This window comes from Callospermophilus lateralis, chromosome 5 (genome assembly GCF_048772815.1).
Source record: "Callospermophilus lateralis isolate mCalLat2 chromosome 5, mCalLat2.hap1, whole genome shotgun sequence".
Classification (NCBI taxonomy): Eukaryota; Metazoa; Chordata; class Mammalia; order Rodentia; family Sciuridae; genus Callospermophilus; species Callospermophilus lateralis.
In genome coordinates this window covers 94,212,553-94,233,161 of record NC_135309.1, presented here as the reverse complement: position 1 = coordinate 94,233,161, position 20,609 = coordinate 94,212,553, and the positions used below count along the sequence as shown (strand labels likewise).

At 34.6% G+C, this 20,609-nt stretch overlaps 1 protein-coding gene across 1 annotated transcript in view; it reads left to right on the top strand.

Moving 5' to 3' along the window:
* Positions 1-20,609, top strand: part of Adgrv1 (adhesion G protein-coupled receptor V1) — a 522,757-nt gene that overhangs the window by 186,003 nt on the left and 316,145 nt on the right. Inside the window, exons 77-81 of the mRNA XM_076857025.2 lie at positions 1,562-1,969; positions 8,186-8,370; positions 14,433-14,682; positions 15,241-15,380; positions 17,159-17,319. Of these exons, the coding sequence (XP_076713140.2) occupies positions 1,562-1,969; positions 8,186-8,370; positions 14,433-14,682; positions 15,241-15,380; positions 17,159-17,319 (1,144 nt within the window). The remainder of the gene's footprint in view (positions 1-1,561; positions 1,970-8,185; positions 8,371-14,432; positions 14,683-15,240; positions 15,381-17,158; positions 17,320-20,609) is intronic.

Genomic DNA, 20,609 nt, shown 5'->3' with positions numbered 1-20,609 from the left:
TTTTTATCAATTGTCTCCCCTTTTCCAGACTTACGTATCTTATTTTTCTTACTCAAAATCTTTGCTTCAGTGTCTGAGGCATCTCAGACTTAATATGCATGATAAGTGACTCTTGATATCTCCTTCAACAATATTTCCCCTAGCTTTCCATCATTCATCCAGTTACTTATTCATCAAAGCCAACTGCTAGACTTTATCCTCAATTTTCCTTTTCCTTTTACCCAGCATTGAATTCATCATAAAGTCCTCTTAACTCTATATTCAAAATACATTCCCAGTCTGGGTACTTCAAATCTTTCCACTTCTGGGACCCTAAATCAAGCTACCACTGTTTCTTACATGAACTATTGCAAAAACTTGTTCTTTCTTCCTGCCTCTCTGCTTATTTCCTGTTAATAGACGAATAAAGATAACAGCCTGAACACTGATGAAAATATTGAATGAAGTGGGCCTTTCTTGTATTTTCCATGTTTCCAACCTTGTGCCCACCCAAATGACTCCTTACACCTCTCATGTGAGCTTCCAGTCACACTGGCCTTCTGGTTTCTTCTCTTATATACTAAGATGGTTCTTACTTCAGGGACTTTGTGATTGCACTTCTTCCTGCCTAGAATATTTCTCCTGAGATCTAGAATATTTCTGCTGAGATCATCATGTAACCTATTTCTTTACTTCACTGAGGTCTTTTTAAATATCAGCTCAAGAGCTTTTATAACTAGCATTATCTAAAACTGTGCCCTGACCTTTTCCCTTCCCTTACTTTGTCTATTTTTTTTGTCATAAAACACCATGTATTAATAGATAACTAATTCCATAGCTCTTCTGTTTTCTGTAAGTCTTCGCTAGAATAATAGTTCCTATGAGTGACCTGCTCTTTAATTCTGCATCTATATTATGCAATCCTAGGCTATACTATGAGTTTCATAGTTGTTGGCTCAGTTGTAAATAAATGTGAATTCCTTTCGTTCTTCCTTGACTAAGTATTCATGCTTCACTTTCTGAATACTTTTTAATAATCAAACTGAAAATATGAGAGGTATATGCATTTAGGACCTTATAACACATTCCTGTATTTAAGTGTGAGCAAGAGACCAGTTTATTCTTCCTTCTCCTTCCTTCTCTCTGCCTCCTCCTCATTCTCCATACTTTACAACTACCTCCCCAACAAATTTCCAGGTAGGAATGAAATGTTAATATTTCTTTTGTTCCTTCATACTTATATTCTCCGGCATGTGTAAGCTAAAGTACAACTTTTAGTGTGTTCACCCTGGGAGACATTTATGAGGAAAAAGTGACATTTCTTTTCTAGTTCTCTTCTTTGACATGTTCACTCAAAAGAACCTGTCTTTCCAAACTCCATTACTGTATGATGTATGTCTATCTCTACAAATTATTAATTAGATTAGAAATCATATGAAGCCCTATAGTTTAACGGCACTTTTGTTATTGCCCATCAGTTTATTTAACAAAAATAGAATTTTATTTTTACGAAATAAAATTTTGTTTATGGCATGTTCAGAGACATCATAGTTTCACTTATATGTTATTGTTTCCTTTGCAGGAGTTGAGGAGTGCTGAAACAATTGGTCGTACTCTCATATCTCCAGCTGTTTCTGGAAAGGATTTTATGAGAAATGAAGGCACATTGGTCTTTGAACCTGGCCAGAGTAACACCATGTTGGATGTCAACCTAACGCCGGAGATAGGATCTTCAAGTCCATTTCCTAAACGCTTTCAGATTGTGCTTTTGGGCTCAAAAGGTGGTGCCAGAATTGATAAAGCATATGGTACTGCCAACATCACTCTTGTCTCTGATGCAGAGTCACAGGCAATTTGGGGCCTTGCCGATCAGCTACATCAGCCCCTTGATGAAGACATTCTTAACAGAGTGCTCCACGACATTAACATGAATGTAGCCACAGAGAACACTGATGAACAGCTCAGTGCTGTGGTGCATCTAATAGGAAAGGTAAGAAAACCTTGTAAATGGAAATACTTGGTTTAATAAAACTTGACAAATTAGAAAACCAACACAAAAGTCACATTCTATTATATCACATACATAGAATTGTGATAACACTAAACTTCTAAATATAAGAGTAGAATTCATCATACCTGACACTGAACTTTTGTTTGGATATGAGGGATGCTTGTTTGACACCCTCAATTTCAATTTGCATAATCTTGTGCAGCAAAAAAAAAAAAAAAAAAAAAAAAATAGTTCAAAGTCTAAATTGGCAGAACAGATGTTGGAAGCTGCAGGCTCTTTCTGATTCCCCAGAAACTGTTCACTTGTCTTTGGCATTTGATCCTCTATTGTTTTTGCAATCATAAAAAGAGGACTTGCACCAATTTGTAGTCCCACCAGCAGTGAATTAGTGTGCCCTTTTCCCCACATCCTTGCCAACACTTATTTTTGTATGTATTCTTGGTGACTGCCATTATGACTGGAGTGAGATGAAATCTTAGAGTAGTTTTGATTTGCATTCCTCCAATTGCTAGAGAAGTTGAACATTTTTTCATATGTTTGTTGATTAATTGATATCCTCTTCTAAGAAGTGTCTGTTCAGTTCCTTAATCCATTTATTGATTCGGTTATTTGTTTTTTGGTGTTAAAGTTTTTGAGTACTTTGTATATCCTAGAGATTAGTGCTCTATCTGATGTGCTTGTGGTAAAGATTTGCTCCCATTGGAACCACCATTTGACCCAGCTATCCTACTCCTCAATTTATACTCAAAGGACTTAAGAACAGCATACTACAGGGACACAGTCATCTCAAGGTTTATAGCAGCACAATACACAATAGTTAAATTGTGTAACCAACCCAGATGTCCTTCAGTAGATAAATGGATAGGGAAGCTTTGGTATACATTCATGATGGAACATTACTCAGCATTAAAAGAGAATAAAATCATGGCATTTGCAGGTAAATGGATGGAGCTGGAGAATATAATGCTAGGTGAAGCAAGCCAATCCCAAAAAGCCAAACTGAATGTTTTCTTTGATATGAAGAGGCTGACTCATAATGGTGTTGGAGTGTAATATGAGAGGAATAGAGGAAATTTAGAAAGGGCAAAGGGAAGGGATGGGGAGGGAGGGAATAGAGGGGTAGGAATGATGGTGGAATGAGTTAGACATCATTACCTAAGTACATGTATGAAGACACAAATGGTGTGAAAATACTTTATGTACAATCAGTGACTTGAAAAATTGTGCTCTGTGAATTGCATTCTGCCATCATGTGTAACAAATTAGAATAAATAAATAATTTAATTTAAAAAATAAAAAGAGGACTTGGAGTAGGTATTTATCCACATAGTGCTTTTAGTTTAAATGCCACGAAACAGGAACAATTATCCACTGCTTGTTCTCTGTTCCTCTTGGGCACTGGAAACTTTCCCAGAAAAGGAAAAACTATGGGATGGTCAGATAACTTTAGGCATTCAATTTGGCCTGGACGTGGACCAACTAGGTTTTGTTTTAAACCCATTTATTTATTTACACTTCTGCAAATGATGGAGTTAAATGGAGATATGAGCCCAAGGACATACATGAAAATAGATAAATAAAGAGTTAGTACTAGAGGAAAACATGAGAATGTGTGTGTGGGATTCTTACCAAGATATTTTATAGTAACACATTTACATATAAGTATAAAAAGTTTTGATCACATATGTATGAATTTATTAATACTATATTTCTAACATAGCGACCTTTAAATATTTAAAATGTTTACAGCAGGGACTTAGAATATCATGTCTATTCTATTTCCCATGATATTTCTTAAAATATAAAGCTCAAAGTATAAAAAAGAAAATTGTTATGTATATAGGTAAGAAGAAGAGGCCATACCAAGTAGCTTGTAAAGCAGAGAAGTGGTTGTTATTTCACACAGAGAACATTCTAGAAAATAGTGATCTCACTCCAGAAAATAATGTTATCTTCAATTTTTTTAAAATATTGTTTTTAGTTATACATGGACACAGTAGATTTATTTTATTTTTATTTATTATTTTTATGTGGTGCTGAGGATCGAATCCAGTGCCTCACATGTGTGAGGCATGTGCTCTGCCATTGAGCCACGACCTCAGCCCATGTTACTTAAATTTTCTAATGATGAAATGGCATGGGACATCAGCAAGTTGATTTTGGCCAAGACAAGGGAAAGCATGCATGAGAACAGTTTAGGGTAGAGCAGAGAACCTCAGATCAAATGATTTGTAGAAGATATAAGAAAATTCTGCTGCCCCTTCTCCTCAGAAAGTTATATAAGATGGTTATATACCATTGGTCAAGAATCAACACTGAGGGTTGGGGTTGTGGCTCAGAGGTAGAGCACTTGCCCAGCATGCATGAGGCACTGGGTTCGATATCCGCACCACATAAAATAAAATAAAATAAAGAGATTGTGTCCACCTATAACTAAAAAATAAATATTTTTTAAAAAAGAATCAACACTGATTTAAGTGGTTATCAAATAATATATCTTGATTGTTTTGTTATGATTATTTGTGTGCTTTACCAAAAGGAACTTTCTATTTCCTTTTAATATGGGAAAAATTGGGGTACCTCAGAAATTCTTGGGTTATAACCTTTAAAGCTTGTTGTAGGTGAATACCTAATGTGTGTTGTGTTCAAGCAGAACAAATGGGTTTGGGAACATTTGTTCAAATACCATATATGGCAGCAATGCTTATTTTAGCATTACTACGGTAATAACAAAAATTGAAAAAAAATTGCTATCTAGGGGGGCCTAGTTCAATAAATTCTGGTGCATTGATAAAATACAGCCATGAATGAACCACACAAAAACATTTTAGTCAATAATGGACCACATTATGGTGTTCCCATAAGATTATAAATTCCTATTAGTATTTTTGCTGTAGCTTTTCTGTGTTTACATTTGCAAATACTACCATGTGTCACCTATAGTATTAAGTACAGTAATATGCTGTACAGATTTGTAGCCTGGGAGCAGTAGGCCAAACCATGTATCCTGCATGTAGGTACTTACTTACCAGGTAGTAAGTACTCTATGATATTCACAAGGACAGAACTATCCACAACGCATTTCCCAGAACATATCTCCCTTGTTAAGTTATGCATGACTGTATGCCACAAATAAATATTTCATTTTATAGACATAGTTATATAATTAAACTACAAGAATAATAAAACAAAGCACTGAAGATTTAGATAATCACATATAGATAAGGTTATAAAACTTAACCAATAAAATTAAAGAATGCCCAGTTAAGTTTGAAATTCAGATAAACAACAACTAAATTTTGAGCATATATACATCATAAAATACTTACTTGACATACTTATTTAGCAACCAGTTATTCTGGGCTCATCTGAAATTCAAGGAGTCTTATACTTCATCTAGTAACCTTTCATATATATCATATTAAACTAATAGACACTAATAAACCTCAGCTTCAGAAGTTACAGCCTAAAACTGCCAGGGCTGAATAGAACTTGGTTACATAAAATCTTGTATTGCAGGTAAAACTGTTTGTAAGTTCTAAGTTTCTAAGTTCTTTGAAACAGAACCTGCCCTACATAATGTTTGTTTTATTTTCCATAATGTTTTGTTTTTTTTTTTACTAAAATCTCAATATCTTAGATAAGATCACACACTCTAGAAGTGTTATTTATTCATGTTTGCATGATACAAATATTGTCCTAAAAAAAGCAATAGCTTTAAATGATTCATATGAAGACTTCTAGATAAAATCCAACATTGGGGTTGGGCATATTTTTGCAATAACATGATATTCTGGCCTCTGATTTTCCCACGCATGGTACAGTAAAAATAATTTTAAAAGCTGTCAGTTGCCTTAATAGCACTATCAGTCTTTTAAAACCCTGCTGGATTCGATATTACAATTTTAATTTTACCAGATTTAGATTTCCTGGCAATTAGAGGTTAATAAAACATGAGTCAGGAGGTCTAATTTTGTGTTCTGGAAAACTTGAAAGAGCATATGAATAATTTGTTTTGTGGAAGTTTGGTAGACCATCTCCCATTTCCAATGGTTGCTTCTTTTATTTTTAACCCTGACAGGTTTTTAATTTTTTCCTATGGTTGTTTCAAGTCTTCTGCTTGTTTTTAAGTCAATTTCTATAATTTGGGTGTTTCTTTTGTAGCTGTTTATGTAAAATGTCCTTAAAAAGCCAGACTATTTATTTTTTATCACATACACTTTTAATATTATGCATTTGATGCCAAGATTATTTTGTACATATAATTTATAATATTACTAACTGGTTTAGATTTCAATCTGTATTTTACTGACTGATTTTGTATTTTATAATTGCAATAATTTTAACTAAGTTGTCTGTGACTTGAGTCAATCTGTGTTGTTTTTCGACAAGCCTGTGGGGGATTTGGGGAGTCAGTGCAGGTATCTGTCAGGAACACCTCCTGGGTTTGGCCAGTCATCAACATTGTGCTCTGGCTGACTTAAGTTATTTTCTTTCTGAATCAGTTTCTTTCCCTGGAAACGAAACAAAGATCATACTGGGACTTTCCTCAGAGGATTCTTGTGAAGATTAGAGAAGTTAACATAAAGTTCTAAGAACTATGAAGTGCCCACAATAACCAAGTGTTATATAAATGGCCTTTTTGTTTTATTTTGTGCACTCTACTAAAAGGAATTGTTTTCCTTGAACATGGATAACAGTTTGAAAAACTCTAGAAATTTTGGATCATAACTTTTAGTTCTTAAAATTATGTACCTGTGTCTCTGTTGGCTTCTGGCATTTCATTTTCAGAAATGCCTTGTGTCAGATTGAATTTTTGTTTCTCTGTTGCTATGTTTTTTTCTGATTTCTAGTATGACTTTTTTAATATTTAAAAGAAAATCACCCAGATATGTCCGGGTTTTTGTTTTCTTAATTTCCTCTGGTTTAAAGTAATCTCTGAACTTTTAGGCAGGAGTGTCTCTTTAGCTTATTAAAGAACTGGTATTTTTTTTTCTTGTATCTGTTCTTTCATATGCTTGTGTCTGAGGGATTTGTCCTACTTGTCTGTTACGTTTTCTTTGAGTTCTAGGAGAGTTTCTTGAGCTTATTTTCCATTAGTTATGACCAGTTTGCTTTTTCAGTGTCCAATCAGCTGTTCTTGTATCTTCATTTGTAATTTCCTCATTGTTAAATTGTTATTCTGTTCCTTTCATTGTATTTCCCCTATGGATTATTCTGCATTCTGCCTTCCTATCTTTGAGGTGGCTAATATAAATTCAGATCTTGAGTTCTTTTCTGAGCTTGGATTGTTACTAAGTCACAAAATCATAAAAAAAAATATATGGAGAACTTCCTTATGAGCTCCTTTAGCAGGAGAAATGGATAAGTCATTTCAAGGCTAATATAAGTTTATGTGCAAGTTGCAAAGAGTGATAATGTGTGTTGGCAGGTAGAGCATAATGTATGCTATAGAGAAAGTGATGACTTGGAGTTTGAAAAATTAATAGGACCTTATTAGATATATTAAAATAGAACAAAATAAGTCAGTGGCTTCACACCATTGCTTAGGTCTTAGTTGAAATGTGGGCTCCTTCATTCTGGCAAGGAAAAACCATGAAGGTGATTTTCCCCCTATTTTTCTTATTCCCCCAATAATGAATAATGTAGTCTTCCAAAGTAGGAAGGGTCGTACTTTCTGAAAAAGACAAGGATGCCAGGTGGTTTTGAGTACTATTGGTTGAAAATAATTTCTTGTTTTGATTATTAGAATTTAATAACATATGGTGGCTTCTGTTCATTGAAAAACAGACAAAAATAATCCTACTTCCATTATGAAAAAATATTCTCTAGGAATTTATTTCTTTATATGCTAGTCAAAAGAATGTATGTTCTTGGGGGTGGTGTAAAAATGGGACTTGTTTTAATTCATCAGGCTAACTATTGTAGTTAAGTGATCCAGGTGACCATTTGGGCTATTAAAGATTAAATAGAAAAATATTTTAGCTATTGTGTCTTTTTTTAAAATTAAATGTTAATTTTGCATTTTAAAGCGCAAATGTATGTATTTGAAATACCAGTTTCTCTTAAATGCTTCATAGGTTCATGTTTGTAAACACATTAACAACCATTAATATTTTATGTAGTATGTAGATGACATGTAATTTAAGAAGTTTATTTTTGAAGTATATATTTTTATACTTGAATTTTTTCTAGATAACTGTTGAAGGAAAAAATCAAGTTTTCAGTATCAAAAGCAGAACTCTTTTCTATGAGATTCTTTGTGCTCTTGTTAATCCAAAGCGCAAGGATACAAGAGGATTCAGCCACTTTACAGAAGTGACTGAAGATTTTGCCTTTTCTCTGCTGACTGATGTTACCTGTGGCTCTCCTGGTGAAAAGTAAGTATCTTCTAATACATCAATAGTACCTTACATGCATTTCTTCACTGTTTACCAAGCAACATGTGATGCAAATTGACATTGACATGATGTAATTCAGAATTATTTGGCCAATGCATTGTACCTGTTTGGCAAATTAAGCGAATTGTTTGAAAAAAGCCTAACAGTTCCATGAAGAAAAATGAATGAATACTGTTAGCAACATATTCTTATTATTTCAAAGTGTGTTTTAAAAGTTGTAAACAGCCATGTCTCTAACTTTTGTGTATTCAATGAATAGAAGATACACTCTGAATAGGACCAAAAAAAGGGGAGCTGATTCTGAACTTTAGGGGTCTTTTTATTAATATCTTTATTAATTTTATTTTCGTGTGGTACTAAGGATTGAACCCAGTGCCTCACACATTAGAAGCGAGTGCTTTACCATTGAACTATATAGCCCCAGCCCTAGGAGTGTTTTGATGTGCTATTACTTGTGCTTCCAAAGACAGCTCTCATACTCTGTTGAACTTCGGGCTGGAGTGTCATAGCAAGAAGTTAGCCAGAGGAGAAGGAAAAAATAAAATGCAGTGCATTTAGAGACCTAAAAAAATGTTTTATTCTGGGGCTGGGGATGTGGCTCAAGCGGTAGCGCGCCCGTCTGGCATGCATGCGGCCCGGGTTCGATCCTCAGCACCACATACAAACAAATATGTTGTGTCCGCCGATAAATAAAAAATAAAATAAATAAATATTTAAAAATTCTCTCTCTCCCTCTCTCACTCTCTCTTTAAAAAAAATGTTTTATTTTGTTTGACAACATAAAAGTGGCTGATAATAGAACATGCCTGGAAATTGAAATTCAACTTGATTTTCACAGAGGAAATAGGATCTAGAATTATATTTCAGAGGGATAGTAACAAAAACAGCATGGCATTGGCACCAAAACAGGCATGAAGACCAGTGGAATAGAGTAGAAGACATAGAGACAAATCAATGTAAATACAGTTTTCTGATACTAAGACAAAGGTGCCACAATATATGTTGGGAAAAAAGATAGCCCTTTTAACAAACAGTGATGGGCAACCTGGAAGTCCATATGTAGAAGAATGAAACTAGACTCTTACCTCTCACCCTGCACAAAAATCAACTCAAAGTACAACAAAGAACGAGGAATTAGACCAGAAACCCTGCACCTGCTAGAAGAAAATGTAGGCCCCATATTCCAGCATGTTGACTCAGGAACAAACTTCCTTAACAAGACTCCTAAAGTGCAAAAATAAACTAAAAATATCAATAAATGGGATGGTATCAAATTAAAAGGCTTCTGCATACAAAGGGAAACAAGAGCATGAAGAGGGAGCTTACAGAATGGAGGAAGATCTTTCCTACCTGCTCCTCAGGGTGTTAATATCCAGAATATGCAAAGAATTCAAAACACTTAACACCAAAAATCCAAGTAACTCAATTAATAAATGGGCAAAAGAATTAAACAGACACTTTTCAAAAGAAGAGATACAAATGGTCAACAAATAAAAGGAAAAATGTTCCAACATCTTTAGCAATTAAGGAAATGCAATCAAAACTACATTGAAATTTCATCTAATTCCAGACAGAATGGCAATTATCCAGAATAAATTATAAGTGTTGGTGAGGATGTGGGAAAAAGGTACATTCATACATTGCTGGTGGGACTGCAAATTGGTGCAACCACTTTGGAAAACAGTGTGGCAATTCCTTGAACTACTAAGAATAGAACCACCATATGACCCAGCTTTCCCACTACTCAGTATATGTCCAAAATATTTTAAATCAGCATACTATAGTAATGCAACATATTAATGTTTATATGAGCACAATTCATAGTAGTCAAACTAAGGAACCAACTTAGATGACTTTCAATAGATGCATGAATAAAGAAAAGGTGGTATATGTACACAATGGAGTGGTATATATATACAATTGTGTACAGATACACAATACTCAGCCATAAAGAAGAATGACATTATGGTGTTTGCCGGTAAATGTATGGAACTGGAGAATATCATGCTAAGTGCAGTAAGGCAGACTCAGAAAGTCAAGAGTTGAATGTTTTCTCTTATTTGTGGAAGCTAATAGAAAATAAGGGATGAGGGATTTAAAAAAAGGAGAAAGAGAGAAAGGGGAAAAAGTAAGACAGAATTTCATCAAAATATAGGAAACATCAATGGAGTTGAGATTGAGAAGAGGATTTAAAAGGAGGAAGAGATGGGAAAAGGGAAGAACAGTGGAATGAGTATGACTGAGGTTTCTAATGAGCGTGCATGGATGTGGCATGGTGGTTCCTGGCACTGGGTGTATTCACAGGATGCTAATTAAAAAAAAAAGTAAACTCTAAATGGATTGAAAAAGAATAGGTGGAGTAGAGGGAGCAGAGGTGGGGAGTGCTGGGGACTGAATTGGAGCAGGTTCTGTTCCATACTTTTATGATTATGTCAGGGTGTATCCTGGTGTTGTATGTGACTAAAAAGAATAAAACAACAATAACCATTATTTAATGAGTGACATCTGCTTAAGACTAAGTTTATGTAAAACTTTTATCAATTTTATTATTTATTCTCAATGAATGCTGTCATCAGTGTTTATTACATTGAAATTTAGAGACACTCTGAAAACTACATTTAAAAACTCATATAATAATTTAAATCTTCTCTTTATTTATAGGTCCCTTTATGAACTCTGGCAGGTTAACTAAAATACCAGTTGAATACCTAAAACTTTTAATGTTAGTTTTTAAGTTCCAGGACATACAAAGTTAAAAGAGATTGTTAATACAGACATAAAAAGGTTTGTGGTAGCCTTTTTATCAGGGAGAGCAAGATATAAATAATAACATAAGTGATCTTAACTGTATACCTCTGCTCTAGTCTTGACATAGTTTTGCAATGAAGAATATGAGTGAATTATAATATTGAAACATTATAACATTATAATATTGAAATTTATATAAGGTTCAACTTAATCCTCACCAAAGGTTTTATATATATATATATATACACACACACACACACATATATGAAGAGAGAGAGTTTTATATATAATAGTTACATATATATGTTATAAAGTATAGTGTATATATACACTATACTTTAATATAGTTCTTTTAAATGTTTTTGTTAGTTCGTTGTAACCCATAACAGTCAGTTCATTTTGACACAGTCATACATGCATGGAATATAATTTGCTCCATTTTAATCCCCAGTATGCCTCCCCTCTTCCCTCCTCCCATTTTTCATCCTCTATTGTACTGGCCACCCTTCTATTTATTTATTTTTTCATTGGTCACCAGTCTATGATGAAGTATGGACTCACTTCCACAGTCCTGTTTTGATCCCACAGTCCTGCTTTGTAACAACTCCCTTCCAACCTCATGGATCCTAGGTGTTCAGACTTTCATTCCACATGAGTGCCAGTGGGTGACAAGGTTAAGACAAAGAACCAGCACCCTTTTTCCTTGTACTCTTTCTTTAACCTTGCAGGGTGAGTCCCAGTGTTTGAGGTTTTTATTGAAAAATGAGCAAGGTATCAATAACTTCACAGGTGCCTCATTTCAGGACGCTTCTTATCTTTTCCACTGCTCCTAGATGTCTATTTGAGATCAATGATTAGCAGTTCCTTCTTAGTACCTTTAATATATGTCTTTAATCCTGTCTTCAGAAATCTCTGACATGGATTGCTGATTTGTTTAAAGTAAGTTCCCACTTAAGCTACAGAATGTTTGTGTGTGTGTGTGTGTGTGTGTGTGTGTGTGTGAGAGAGAGAGAGAGAGAGAGAGAGAGAGAGAGAGGTGGGGGAGAAATCAGATTTGGTATTTTAGAAACATCATGTTGAAGAGGTTGTTGTTATTAAAAAAGAGGGAAAGCAAGAAATAGGAAAACTAGGTGGTAATTCCAGAGACTTGTGAGGCTGAGGTAGGAGGATGGTAGGTTCCAGTCAAGCCTGGGCAACTTCATGAGACCTGTCTCAAAAAATAAAAAGAAATTAAAAGGACTGAAAGTGTAACTCAGTGGTGGAGTGCCCCTGGGTTCACTCTCCAGTAGGAGGAAGGGAAGGATTGAAGGAAAGGGAAGACTACATAGGGGATAACTGTTGAGTGAAGATGAATGTTCAAATTAATGGAACATAGAAAATGAGAGAGATCACTATTATTTTGTTTTGCTTAAGTAATTCCAAAGACAAAGATAACTATAATTATGCATATCTATATATTGTCTTAAGCAACATCAAGAGCATCTGCTCAGAATAGAAGGTGTGGGAATTAAGCAAGGATAGTGTCAAAAATGATGGAATTCAGAACAGTCACCTGAAAACCAAATAAAACCAATGTCATGGATTGTTTATTGTTAATTCACTGTGACCACTGAGGTTGGTCACAGTGAATTAGTATAGGGGCCATTCAACATTAACAATTGATCAACATATTAATGTGCCCCCCACACTTCAGTCTAGGTATGAAGTAGCTTATGGGATTGACCAAGATAAGTGCATTTGAAGGGCATCAATATAAAAGGTTAGGTGCCAAGAAGGGTTGGTTTTTATCGAGGGTGGGGACAGTCATTGTGATATAATTGTGATATAATGTTGGTTTGCCAAGATAGAAGAATCTATGGTAGTGTTGACTAGTCAGAATCTCAGTAGATTACAGGTCGAGGGGCCTAAAATGTGTCTGTGCAGCTATGGGGGTGGACTTCATTGGTCTTAGTTGCTTTGTGGCCTGGTCACGGGTTCTGCAGTGGCAGCTATTAAGCGGGGAGTCCCAATGATGATTTAGGAAGCTGCGTGGGGAGACTGTATTGGATTTCTGACAAGTTGTGTGGAGGCATGTGTGGCCCATGGAAATTGAAGTGTTTTCATAGAACACTTGACACTGGGACCTAGAGCTCTGGATAAATTGTGGGTTAGGTATAGACAATTGAAGGTGCAGATTCAATTGTGGTCATTGAAGTTGTGGAAATTTTATTTTATTTTTTATTTTTTTACTTTTTAGAGACGGGTGTATAGTTAGAGGAAAAAGTTATCCTTTGCTCTTTCCTTTTGTTTCTCAAATCTTTCATTTAAAATTCTCTTCATTTACTAGCTTAGGGGGTCTTGGCAAGGTATCATTTAGATCAATGGTCTAATTATATATACTTTACATCTGTTGTGGTCCATGTAATTTAAACACTTAATGCATAAATCTTATACTAATGACCTGATGTTCTCTATAATTTTTAAGACATGTTTCAGATCTGATTTATCTTTGTTTCTCTTCATTGTTTGCAATGATAATGGGTTCACAGGTTGCAACAGATTCTCTGGGTGACTGGTTACAAATCCAGATTCCTAGGACTGCCAACCCCCTCTTGTGAGTAAGATTTCTGAGTTAGTAAGTCTGAGTGTAAACTAGACAGCTATATTTTAAGCCAAGTTCCAAGTGATTTCGACACATATTGAGGTTTGAAAGTAATTTCATTGCACACAGGATCTTATCATACGTAGGAAATCTTCAAATCTGAACTATTAAATGAATAAAGCTCACTCTTCAGAGCCGTTTTTCTTACCAAATGGTTATATTAGTTCAAATGCTCTTATGGGTTAGAAAGGCATGAGGTACCCTCTATGTGAAACATGGCTCTTGACATAGCTAAGGCTTAAGATGTTCTTGAATCAAACAGTGCTTCAGTTTAGTGGGGATACCCTTTTCTTACCCTGTTCCACCAATACTGATGTGACAAACAGAAAAGTACATTTTACAGCCATAGATTGTATCTTGATATCCATTAACCAGCCTTAAAAAAAAAACCAAAAACAAAACAAAAACAAAAACAAATCCTTGTTTTAGGTTACAGGGAGGATTAGTCAAGAGGATGTGGAAAGTTTTGTGGAAAAGTTCATAACAGTTAACCATAAAGGAACTGAAAGCAGATTTTACCTAGTGCTCCTGGGTTGGTAATGTCATTGTTATGTATAAAGAGCAGAATCGCAATGTAATGCATTTAAGTGGATATATGGTTGTAAATACTCGCCATTTTAGCAGAATCTTTTTTATTTATTTTTTCTTGCAGAAGCAAAACCATCCTTGACAGTTGCCCATACTTGTCAATACTGGCTCTTCACTGGTATCCTCAGCAAATCAATGGGCACAAGTTTGAAGGAAAGGAAGGGGATTATATTAGAATTCCAGAGAAGTTATTGGATGTCTCAGATGCACAAATAATGGCTGGGAAAAATTCATGTAAATTAGTCCAGTTTACAGAGTATAGCAGTCAGCAGTGGTTTATAAGTGGTAACAACCTTCCTGCCCTGAAAAACAAGGTAATCTATCATTTTAAAAATTATGTGGTTAGAATCCCATGTTTTCTTTAGCAGACATCTGATCAGAATACATCTCTTTGATCAGAGTTTTGGCAGATACCATATGTGGTGAATTAATATAAGAAGTCTTTCATGTTCATGAACCATTTATAGAATGTTTAGTTTCAAAATAGTTGGAAATGTTTCTTTCCTGTTTTATTGAGTTATTTTACTCAATATATGAGTTGTATAAGATATATATACACACACACACACATGGAAAGTAACAAAATATAGCTTTCTCTAATATCCAATTGTATACCTCACTCTTGATAAAGTTGGCAAATTATAGTTAAAGTGAGTGCTGTTAGCTGAATATCACTGAATGAATGAAGCAGAGGTAGAATGTGCATGATGGAAGACCAGTCAGATATCCTGCATTGATAAGTGAGCTCTCTATTAATACTGGAAGAAAACAGATAACTATTATGAAAATGAAATAGAGTTTAGTATGGGAAATTCATTCTTAACATTGATTCGAAAATGTCATTGAATTTTCTGTTCCTTTTGTTATTACAGGTATTGTCTTTGAGTGTGAAAGATCAGAGTTCACAACTCCTGACTAACAACAATGAAGTCCTCTACAGGATTTATGCTGCTGAGCCTAGAATTGTTCCTCGGACATCTCTCTGTCTCCTTTGGAATCAGGCTACAGCAAGGTACTTATTAACAACTTTTGAAGATTAGAGTTTAGTCCTTCCACATACCAGCACCATTAAACCTATTTTTTTTTAACTGGATATAGAGGTGGCACTCAGTGACCTAACACCACAGAATAATCTCTACAATAAGACAGAGGAGCATAGGGAATGGTCTAGCATCGTTCAGATGGCAAGCTCAGCCAACTGATTTAACTGTGTGTAGCACATTATTTATTTATTATTGCTCCTTTTGTAGGTTGTGACATGAGTCCTGCTCAATTCAGATAACTTTTCTGAAGTCATCAGTTTGCTGGAAAGGAAGGAAATTCATTATTTGTCTTCCTTTCACTTGGGCTTGTGGTTCAGGAGCTGACACTCTATGTTTAGAGGGAATAGCAGGATTTATAATTCTAGTCCAAACGTGTTGGATATATTTTAGGATTAAAGCCAGGTATAGGAATGGGAATAAAAGCAATTATTTCTTTTCTCTTGACCTAAGGTCACAAGTTTCTGAGTAGTTACTATCACTCAGATCTCAATCAATGGTGCAGGGCCAGGCAATGCTGGCCGAGAAGGTCTAGGATTGTGTTTATTATTGAGTTTTAGCCACAAAAGCTAAAATTATAACTAAATTTAATGTCTTTGTTGGGCAACCAACTGTCTGCTAAAACAGCAAAATTTTGGTTAGTCTCTTTCGTTTTCTGTGAAAAAAACATTTTGAAGTGAAATTCCTATGCCTGAAGGCATATCTCAAACCTAATGCAGATGGTCCCTGGCTTAAGATGGTTCAACTTAGTATTCTTCTATTTTAGAATAGAGCAGAAGTAATATACATTCAGTAGAATTTATACTCAAATTTTGAATTTTGCTCTTTTTCCTTATTGATGGTATGTGGCATGATACTGTCTCATGATGCTGAGCTGCAACACTAAGCCATGGTTCCTGGTCAGCTGCATAATTATGAGAATGCACTGTGTAGCTAAGCTATGATATGCAGGAGGTTGTATAGGTTAAGTGCAGTTGTAGCTTGTAATACTGTAGACTTATGATGGGTTTATCATGAGTTAACCCCATCATATGTCAAGGAGCATCATTACATAGTCTGCAGTCCTCAATGTATAATTAGAAATGAAGGTTTCAAGCCCAAATGAAAAGTTTCAAGCTCAAATCCACAGTTTAGGTTATGAAGTTATATGTCATTAGAAAAATAATAGACTCAAGATGCATTAAAAGGTAAGGGAGCATAAACCTGTAATCTCTGGGAATGCAAAATGAGCCAAAATTTATAGAGTGAAGCATTTGAAGTACATTGGAAAACATATATAATCGGCTCCAAAAATTTTTTTAAAAAAGGGTGAGGAAGGAATCTTAGAAAAGCATTCAAGTAAATTATGTGGTTCAAAATACAAGAACTTGTGAAATCATATGGAAGGGCAAGAACTACACATATCATAGCTATGTTATCTCTTAGGATTTTAGAGTGATAGAGAAGAGTGGGTCTGTCTTACATTTATAGGCAGGGACTGGTACTACTGTCGGAAGACCAGCTTCTTTGGTACTGGGAATGCTGTGGCAGGTGTGGTTGTATTTAGACTGTTTCTTAAGGTGTCTGGTGGAATTTATTGGCTCATATCCTGGACAAGATGTTCCCTTTGGTGTTCCTTCTTCAAAACGTGGTCTGCTTAGGTCTTGAGTAAAGAACACTTAAGTTCAGCAAGTAATTTTTTCTTCAGAAGACATTTCAACATCTTAAGTACTGACGAAAGAGGAATAGTGACTATTGTGTTTTGTTCCAGCTGGTTGTCTGACAGTCAGTTTTGCAAAGTGGTTGAGGACACTGCAGATTACGTGGAATGTGCCTGTTCACACATGTCCCTGTATGCTGCCTACGCTCAGACTGACAACTTGTCTTCATACAACGAAGCCTTTTTCTCTTCCGGATTTATATGTATATCAGGTCAGTGATAGTGTTTTCAAGTCAATAATTTCAAGTCAATAATTTTAAATTATTGTGAGAATGAAGGTTTGTTTTTCCATAGTTTTTTCCCCCCAAAACAATGTCAATTGATATTTAGAAAAAATATTTACTACACTTATTTCTGAGTTCAAATAGTATATATTCGGTTCACTTGTCTTTGTACTTTATACAAATGAAATCGTATATTTCATTTTGGCTTTGACTTTTCCCATTCAATATTTTATCTGTGAAAACCATTCATGCTTTACATACGTGGGTTGGTCATTTAAAAAATATTTTCCACATTTTTTATTGGAGTATCATAGTAGTACATATTGATGGAGATATTTATTGTTACATATTTGTATGTGCACACAATTAAACAATATAACTTGACCAATATCACTCCCCAGCACTTCTCTCCTCCTTCCCTCCCTCTCTGCCACTCTATGGTTCTTTAATATATGCAAGATATGAATATCATTAATCATTTCCTGTTGTTTTCCTATTTGTTTTATTAATTAATTCACACAATAGATATTTATGGAGGGCCACTTATACTACAGACAGAGTAAAAAGTATAGGACTTAGTCCCAACTCCTAAGGAATATATAACACAATATGAGAAGCTAGATAGTAAGAAAGGTTATAATTTGCTGGTTTAGAGGGCAGGTTCTGTGAGATAGAATGTCAGGATTATTTGAGATAATACAGTCAAAGAATTTTTTATTTGCAATAGTTAAAAAAAAAAACCTACCCATTGGTTGATTTGTATTCTACAGCTTAACCATTTTAAATATGGCAAACACTGTATTAAAAAATCATCTATCATTATTACCCTATGTACATATAAAATTACACAATTGGTAGGATTCTACATCATGTATAACCAGAAGAATGTGAAATTATATTCCATTATACATGATGTGTCAAAGGACATACTGTCATGTATAACTAATTAAAACAAATAGAAATTATTCTAAAAGTCATCTATCACTTTCCATATCCAAGTCCCATTTAAGGCATTAATAGGAACTTAAATTGTATTAGTACCTGTCAAACTAATCAATAGAATTATTCTCACCTACTATATTAATTATATGGTTGGAAGTCTGAGAATTCCTTACCTTATATTTCTGTCCCCCATCTTCAGTACTTCTGTGCCTTAATTTACTTTTTAAAGCTCCACAACTCTTTCTGTGAACAACATGTTTATTCTACAGAGAACTAGGTATAGGGTAATGGTTTAAAATACAAAACCTGAAGCCAGAATGTCTGGTTTCAAATACTTGATCTGCCATTAGTGAGTGTGAAACCTTGAGTAAATTACTTAGTTTCCGCATACCTCAATATTCCCCTGATGATATATGATTATAAATGATATCTACTTAATAAGGTGGGAAATATATTGAATTCTACATTTCTGATATTCTGCTTTGATGATGTTTTATCTGTAAATGTAATTGTCACTGGGTTTTTCTGGAGACAGAGTCAAGCAATTAATTACTGTTCTTAGTTCAGTTGCTAAAATATTTCCAATTTAATTTGATTGTATATAGCTACAAATTTTCCTTAATGTATCTTAATTATGAACCTAATTTAGATTCAATAGCAAAAGTTAATAATTTCTTATTCTTTTTTTTAGGGGGTTACCCCAGCCCTATTTTGTGTTTTATTTAGAGAAATTAAGGTCTCACTGAGTTGCTTAGCACCTTGCTGTTGCTGAGGCTGACTTTGAACTCATGATCTTCCTGCCTCAGCCTCCTGAGCCACTGGGATTACAGGCATGCCCACACTCAGCTAGTAATTTCTTATTCTTAGTAATGTCTTTCATAAATTTTATAATTTCTTACTTAATAGATTCTTCTTTGTCCATTATAGTTCCAAAATAGGTAAGAAATTCCATTTTACTTTAATGCCAATGAATTTATAAAGCAAAGAAATTTCATAAGCAGATGAAATGAAATTGAAAGGTACAATATTGAAATAAAAATCCTGTCATTTTACATTTCTCCATAGATATAAAATTCAAGTGTTTTTATGACCCACAAAATTTTCTTGTTTTGTTTCAAATATTGATCATCAAAGCAAAGAGTTTTTAAAATTAAACAGAGAAAGTCATCCTGATTTTATGGAAACTAGCAGGACTATAACATTTTTCCTGGGAGAATTGTTAATAAATCTTTCTTTTCTGTAGCTTACTCTAGAAAAGGCAATATAGATTTGCTGATGTATTTGACAATTAACAAGCACCAAAGCATCAGTATCTACATTTATTACTTTCAAGTTGGAATTAATTTCAGTAATTTGAAATTCTTGGTTTTTCCCCCTTGTCCATGACACGTTGTTCTGTAATTTGCATGATCTGTCAATAATGACACTTAAAGTCCAGTCTTTGTGCTTTAATTGTAGCTTCGCATAGGGGTTTGTGGGAGAAGAAAGCCTATCCTCTGTTGGGCCCTAGGAACCAGAAAAGAGAATGTTATGTCTTATCTATGCTATAATTTGGGTCAGGTCCTATTGAATATCCCTCTAAATTTGATAGTAATTAACTAATTCTTTTTTGAAATATAGTAATATATAGTTAGAAAGGAATTTAACCTTTCCTTGTTTTAATCACAGTAGATCAAAGTTAATCTATTTTGTAGCTCTATGCGAAAGCAGAACAACCAAAACAATCAATGTGTAAAGTAGGCACAGAGGCCAAAATGCTTAGCAATCCTCAGTTTAGAAAGATGAAAGAGGCATATACCAAGAATTAACCATTTACAAAATGCCAGAAATTTAAACTAGGGTCATTTCTTGAGGTGAGATGGATAGGAAGAGAGAATGAGAAAACGAGTGCTGTGTGCCTTGAAATATAGCTTTATGGAACTTAGCCACAAAACAACATGGAAGAAATATAACTTAAAGCCAGCTTCCTATGATTATGCAATATGTTTTCATGTAATTATTCAGGAACTTCAGCATGGTTTGGGCACACATTACTATTTGGATGATAATGTCAAAGAAACCTCCTTCATTGTGCCCTGCTTTGATAGTATGCTATCAAAGACAGCCTTTGGATTGTGTGTGTCCTGATTTTAACATAAGCCCCATCCATAGTCTTATATTCTCAAAGAGAACCTACAGTATTCCATATTCCATGTTTTAACATCAGTGAATATGTGAGGTGATTTTGATGTGCTTGCAGTAAGTCTCCCATGTTTACAGTGGTTTTAAGCAGAGGCAGAGCTGGGCCAGGCCTCATATGTATTTAACTTTTATTTTGTTCTCTTAAGTAGAGAAAT